General features: G+C 40.1%; 1 protein-coding gene across 1 annotated transcript; it reads right to left on the reverse strand.

Moving 5' to 3' along the window:
- Positions 1-1151: 1151 nt before the first annotated feature.
- LOC132110236 (ankyrin repeat and SOCS box protein 12-like) lies at positions 1152-5684 on the reverse strand. Its single transcript, XM_059516829.1, has 3 exons — positions 5601-5684; positions 2845-3656; positions 1152-1321 (listed from the first exon to the last, which is right to left on the reverse strand). Exons 2-3 carry the CDS (start codon positions 3635-3637, stop codon positions 1188-1190), a joined length of 927 nt encoding a protein of 308 aa, XP_059372812.1. The 5' UTR covers positions 3638-3656; positions 5601-5684; the 3' UTR covers positions 1152-1187.
- Positions 5685-6977: the final 1293 nt, after the last annotated feature.

Genomic DNA, 6977 nt, shown 5'->3' on the forward strand with positions numbered 1-6977 from the left:
TTTTCATTTTATTAAAATTTAAAAAACGTCCCAACTTTTCCGGAATTCGGGTTGTAGAATATACCAACCTCCATGGCGCAATCACTGAATAAAATGCAAAGTTAAACTTAAATTTACTTAAAAAAAGTAAAGAAAAAAAAAAGATACTTGAATTAATTATTTTTTTTATTTTTTTTATTGGCAAAAGATAATAAAGTGTGAAAACACAGGTTACAAAAAAAAAAAAAAAAAACACACCCCTTTGGTCCTGGAGGGCCACTGTCCTGCCTGTAGCTGTCTAGTGATCTGGAAGACATGACTAAGCTTGTTCAGGCGTGTTCAGGGTTGGAGCTGAGATCTGCAGGACAGTGGTCATCCAGGACCGAGGTTGCCCAGCCCTGGACTAGAGTATATGGTAAATGATGATCAGGTGGTGACAGCGCCCTCTGCTGGCGGTGCTGAGATTGACTCTGAGGTGTTGTGCCCAGAGGTTACGTTTTTTTAAATGAGTATATTTTTGAAATGCATTTTTGATACATTGCATCAGCATTGTATACAGTGTATATTTGATTAGGTTTTTTATAGCCTATAAACTGAACACTGCAAAACGAATGATGTAAATGCAACTTTGTCCGCATATGTACAGTACAGTCAAGAAATTTATTGCAAATCATGTAGTTAATGATTGTTATAGGACACAGTGAAAGAACAGTGCTTTGTTTATAGCTTTTGTATTCTAGAGGCAGAATTCCCCCTTCACATCTCGAAGCATAAATAAACCACGTTAGTAAACTTCAACATTACAGCATGTATAATATCATTCATAAAAATTAATCAACATGTATAAAATACTTCATAAACAGACTTCAGTCTTGCTTGAGATGTAAAGTGATGCTCATCTTTCACAGTAGTTCAGGGAACCACAGCAGATCATCAGCTCCACAAGCTGTTGTCATCATTTCAACCATTACTCCTTCAGCTTCATTTACCTTACATCAACAAAAGAACATGACCTACTCCACTGTTGTATCAACCACATACTCCTAAATATTTGAGCAAAATAATAACACAATACATTAAATGCTACATTATCTGTAGTTTTTAGAATTCTAAATACATCAAATATTACAGATGTTACAATGTTTTACAAAAAGAAGCTAATATTCGTCAGATATGTATTCCACGTCAGAAGAGAAAATGTAGGAAAATCAGGATACATGATTCAAATAGTCCTTCAGTATTTTGGGAATATCCAGACAATCTATGCAGCACATTTTGTTTTCCATGGGAAGGAACTTCCATAAAGAAAGTCGAGCCTGAGACATCAGTGTTTTTGGACAAACTGCGTACAGAGAGGATAAGATGTTACAGTCACATAGGAACGAATGACAGCAAGGTATGAAAGCCAAGCACACACACACACACACACACACACACACACACACACACAGACACACACACACACACACACACGTGCACACAGACACACACACACACACAGACACACACACACACACACACACACACACACACACACAGACAGACACGCACACGCACACACAGACAGACACACACACACACACACACACACAGACACACACACACACACACACACACACACACACGCACGCACACATGCACACACACACAGACAGACAGTAACACAGACACACACACACACACACACACGCACGCACACATGCACACACACACACAGACAGAGACACACACACACACGCACGCACACATGCACACACACACACACACACACACACACTCAGACACACACACACACACACACACACACACACACACGCACGCACACATGCACACACACACAGACAGACAGTAACACAGACACACACACACACATACACACGCACGCACACATGCACACACACACAGACAGACAGTAACACAGACACACACACACACATACACACGGACGCACACATGCACACACACACAGACAGAGACACACACACACACGCACGCACACATGCACACACACACACACACACACACACACACTCAGACACACACACACACACACACACACGCACGCACACATGCACACACACACAGACAGACAGTAACACAGACACATGCACACACACACACAGACAGACAGTAACACAGACACACACACACACACACGCACGCACACATGCACACACACACAGACAGAGACACACACACACGCACGCACACATGCACACACACACACACACACACACACACACACACACACTCAGACACACACACACACACACACACGCACGCACACATGCACAGACAGACAGTAACACAGACACACACACACACACACACACACACACACACACACACACACACACTCAGACACACACACACACACACACACACACACGCACGCACACATGCACAGACAGACAGTAACACACACACACACACACACACACACACACACACACACACACTCAGACACACACACACACACACACACACACGCACGCACACATGCACAGACAGACAGTAACACAGACACACACACACAGGCTGGGAAGAACAAGGGTTTACTGGAAATCACCAATGCTGTTCCTTGCTTTTTTCCTTCCTACCTCCTTTCTTTCTTTCTTTCTTTCTTTCAAATGCACTTATTTACTTAAATTATATATTTTAGAACTTAAAATAAATATTGTCTCCTCACAAATTAAGGACATGCACTAACACTAAACTTCACCGTTACAGGCATCTTACTGTAAGCACATTTAAGAGCAGACTTATTGCAAAAATAAATAAATAATAATAATAATAAAGGTACAGCTTTGGTGTATTTCTACCGAACAGCTACTTTCAGACATCACTGTTGTGTTAGAGACTCACCTCTCTCTCTGAGCAGAAGCAGCACTGCTTCGTTCTGTCTGGAGGTTTTATCTACAGTGAGCGTGGGCAGATAGACGTTTGCTCCGAAGTCTACGAGCAGCTGAATGTATTCAGGCCCACAGCCGTATCTGAGACACATCTCCAGCACAGTTTTGGGCTGTTTGATGCGGCTCAGCATCTTTTCGTCAGTGCAGTTGTAGTCTGGGTTCGCTCCATGCTGCAGTAACAGTTTGAAGACCTCCAGATGACCGTAACAAGCTGAGATATAGAGCGGTCCCCGGCAGGCCGTGGTGTTGGAGGCCCAGTCTGGGATCTTGGGTTTGACGTCTACATCGGCTCCGTGCTGCAGGAGCTCTCTCAGGATGTCCACGTCTCCCTCTCGGGCCGCGGTGAGCACCGGGGAGCAGTTGTTATACGGGCTGCCGTTAGGGTCAGCACCAGCTCTTAATAAAGCCACCACACAGTCCAGGTGTCTGCCGGCGACGGCCATGAACAGCGGCGTCTGGGCTTTGACGTCCAGGCTGTCGACCTGGGCCCCGTGAGCCAGGAGCAGCTCCAGACAGCGCAGGTGACCCTGAGACGCAGCGGAGCGCAGTGGAGTGACCGGGACGCCCCAGCCGCTGCGCAGGTTAACACACCTCCTGTACCTGTCCTGAGACAGCAGATCAGACAGCAGTCCCTCATCGTCTCGAAACACGGCCTGATTGAGCTCCTGACTGCAGCCCGTGTCCTCCTCCTCATCCTCTCTGGGCTGAAGAAGAGAAAAGATCTTGGATATGTCCATCAAACTCATGCTGGTGGACTGCTCCGGTCTCCATTCCATCAGAAAAAAAGAATCAATTAATTAATTACTCTCAAGCTCTACCACATAAAAATGTTCTTTGCAAATCATTTCTAATATCAGAAAATAGCCTGGTATTCAGACCATCAGTGTGATAGTGAGCATGATGTGTGTCCTGCAGCACAGAAGCAGTCATCAGTGTCACAGACGTATATTTGTAGCAATAGACAACAATACAGTGTATGAGTCACAATTATACATTTCTCTTTTATGACAAAAATCATTAGGATATTAAGTAAAGATCATGTTCTGTGAAAATATTTAGTAAATTTCCTACCGTAAATATATCAAAACTTAATGTTTGATTAGTAATATGCATTGCTAAGAGCTTCATTTGAACAACTTTAAAGATGATTTTCTCAATATTTAGATTTTCCAGATTCCAGATCTTTAAATAGTTGTAACTCAGCCAGATATTGTATATTCTAAAACTTCTTATCTTATAACTGGTTTTGTGGTCCAGGGTCACATATTCGTTTAATGAAGACTTCATATTTGAATAGCTTACTTTTTAGCCACTATACTGTCAATTACGTTGTCTAAATGTACTTTACTTCCGAATGAAACAACAAAGTCTCCTTGTATCAGTGAATCAGGGCTTTTGGAGGCACAACCGAAAAATCAGATTGATGGTAACACTTTAGATTAGGGAACACATATTCAATATTATGAGTTTTTAATTTGTTGTTAACTGATAGTAAGGCAGTTGTTGTAGTAGTTATGTTTAGGTGTTTGGGAGGATTAGAGGATCTAGAATATGCTCACGCATTATTAAATGCTTTATAAGTACTAATAAACAGCCAATGCTCTTTCTAATAAGCAACTAGTTAATAGTAAATAGTGTTTTTCTCTAATCTGAAATGTTAGAATTTGATATATACGGTTGGATATATTGGTTGTAATATATTTATGTCTTTTTCTGTACTGCACAAATACTGACCAGAATAAAAATGGATTTATTTATTGTACATTTCCTATTTTCCACAGTTAATGGATTAAGACACGTAATCTGGTAATGTGTTAAATAAGATATTGTTTAAAAGTGCAAATTAAATATGCTAACAGATATCATTTGATATCATTATCTTATCATGATCACTTCATTCAATCTATTGTCTAGTCTCTTTGTCTATTGTGTATTGTTTACACATTGATTTTAATCACTGTTGTGTGTTCTGTGTCTTGTCACTTGTCATCCTGTCTGTGTGCTGGACACTTCTGTCTACAAGACAAAATCAAGACAAGACAAAGCACACTTGGCAATAAAGCTCTGTCTGATTCTGATTTATGTATCTACGTATCTAACTCTTGATTACTTTGTAATTTTGTTGTATGCTTATATATGAGCTCAGTATTTTTTTGAGTCAGAAATACAGCGTTCCATCATCAGTGCAGTTGACATTATTATAATACAGCAGTTTGAATCATATATATATATATATATATATATATATATATGTACATACACACACATACACACACACACACACACACACACACACACACACACACACACATATATGATAAAATCATGATGGATTTTCATTTGGTGCACTGAAATGACAGAAATTAACCTAATATAGGACTAGGTGTTAAAAGTCACTGCTAGAGAAAACATAGCATTTGTGTAATTGAACATTACACTCAAAGCCAAAGATTTACTGAGATATTAAACAATCTAGCAAATGCCAAGCATGAACAGAAATCTGCAAACAAAATGAATTCTTTGCCCATGATATATTTGAAGTAAAATCACACTCAAATGTCATGATTAACAACAGCTGCTGTTGCTGTCAGTATTTTAGCATCATATAAACAAATGTATAGAATCAGTCCACCGAGAGAAGTCTGGAGGTCCTCTAAAAGACAGCGATGCAGGCTGTTGTGCCATGTTTCTGCTGGAATTGTAGCTTACCTGTCGAGTGTGAAGTATCCACAGCGAAAGACACATGAAGGATCTGAAGCACTGAGGGTCAGTGGGACACACACACATCTGAGCAGACACACGGCTAAGTTTAGGCCACAGATGGACCAGCCCAAACTTCCATTCTTGGAGGGCCAGAGGAATGGAGTTATAATTAGAAAGGTGATAGACCTGTGACAGGCATGAGCTGTTAGTGTAAGATCACAGCTTCACTCCCATGCCATCTATACATGCATGATATCCACTGAGGACATTTGCAAAACCACAGTGTTACACTCAAAGCATTAAGGCTGTGTTATACTCTCATCATGCTAACGCACATTTCTTTTGCTTTCCGCAGTCGCAGCTGTTGTGCTGTCAGGAGCTGAAGATAACGTCAGCAGCTGATACACCTAAAGCCCTGAGAGACAAATGTTCTCCAGTTCATTTTGTTTTCTTACTGTCTTGGAGTTCTGAAATCTCCTGATGAACGGAAATGTTCAGAACAAAATGAAGTGTTGCCTTTTTTGAATCATTGCCTTGTTTGTTCCAGTCCATGGCGTCTGTTAATAACAGAAAACAGAAAAGAAAATAATACCAAAAAATGCACACATATATATTATATATACATTTATTGGAGCTGTTCCTGGCATATATATACATTTTAGCAAAAAATAAAAAAAATACAAATGCATAAGGGATGCTTTCACACAGAATGCTTCAGACAGCTGACTACATGTCTGCCATTTGCACTGAACCTCGACAACAATTCCTCATTAATAATTGCATAATTGCGCAAGGCTTTAATCTGAAGAGAGATTGGATTGGAGGCACAATGGAGCACATTAACTGGAGTAATCCTGGAGAATATCACAAGTCCTTTCATATGACTCCGACGAGAGCGGACCATTACGAGAAGACAACAGTGAGGAGCTATACAAATATAGTCAAATGTCTGTGAGTACTGATTATATATTTACTACTGCAGATTTATTGAGAATTTTTTTTAAATACTCTTGTTTAAAACATAATTACAAAATTAATTGTTTGAGTTGAGTTGAATGTGGTGGTTCACAGCTGAGGACTTGTGTCTAATGCAAACCATTTAGTTCATTTGCATGCTATTGTGAATACTTTCAATTTATTTTAAGCCAAATAAAGCTATAATCATAATCCTAATTTATTCAATTTTTGGGCATTTCACACTGTGCTTTACTCTGAGATAACTTTATTCTAAACCCTGCTTTTAAGCCCGGATTTTGAGATGTGACTCTATCTAAATGTTGAGCCTCTTCTGATTACTACAGTATTGTTTAGCTTATTTCAGCTTTATGAATCTTTAGCACCCATGAATCTTTCATCTCAAAGGCCTCCATTTCTTCTGCAGTT

This window comes from Carassius carassius, chromosome 29 (assembly GCF_963082965.1).
Source record: "Carassius carassius chromosome 29, fCarCar2.1, whole genome shotgun sequence".
NCBI lineage: Eukaryota > Metazoa > Chordata > Actinopteri > Cypriniformes > Cyprinidae > Carassius > Carassius carassius.

Bases quoted from the DNA above. Each gene is read 5' to 3' on its own strand.
- LOC132110236 (XM_059516829.1), bottom strand. From the start codon at position 3,637: ATGAGTTTGATGGACATATCCAAGATCTTTTCTCTTCTTCAGCCCAGA. The intron at 1,322-2,844 runs GTGAGTCTCTAA...CTCTGTACGCAG, and splicing joins GCTTCTGCTCAGAGAGAGAG to TTTGTCCAAAAACACTGATG.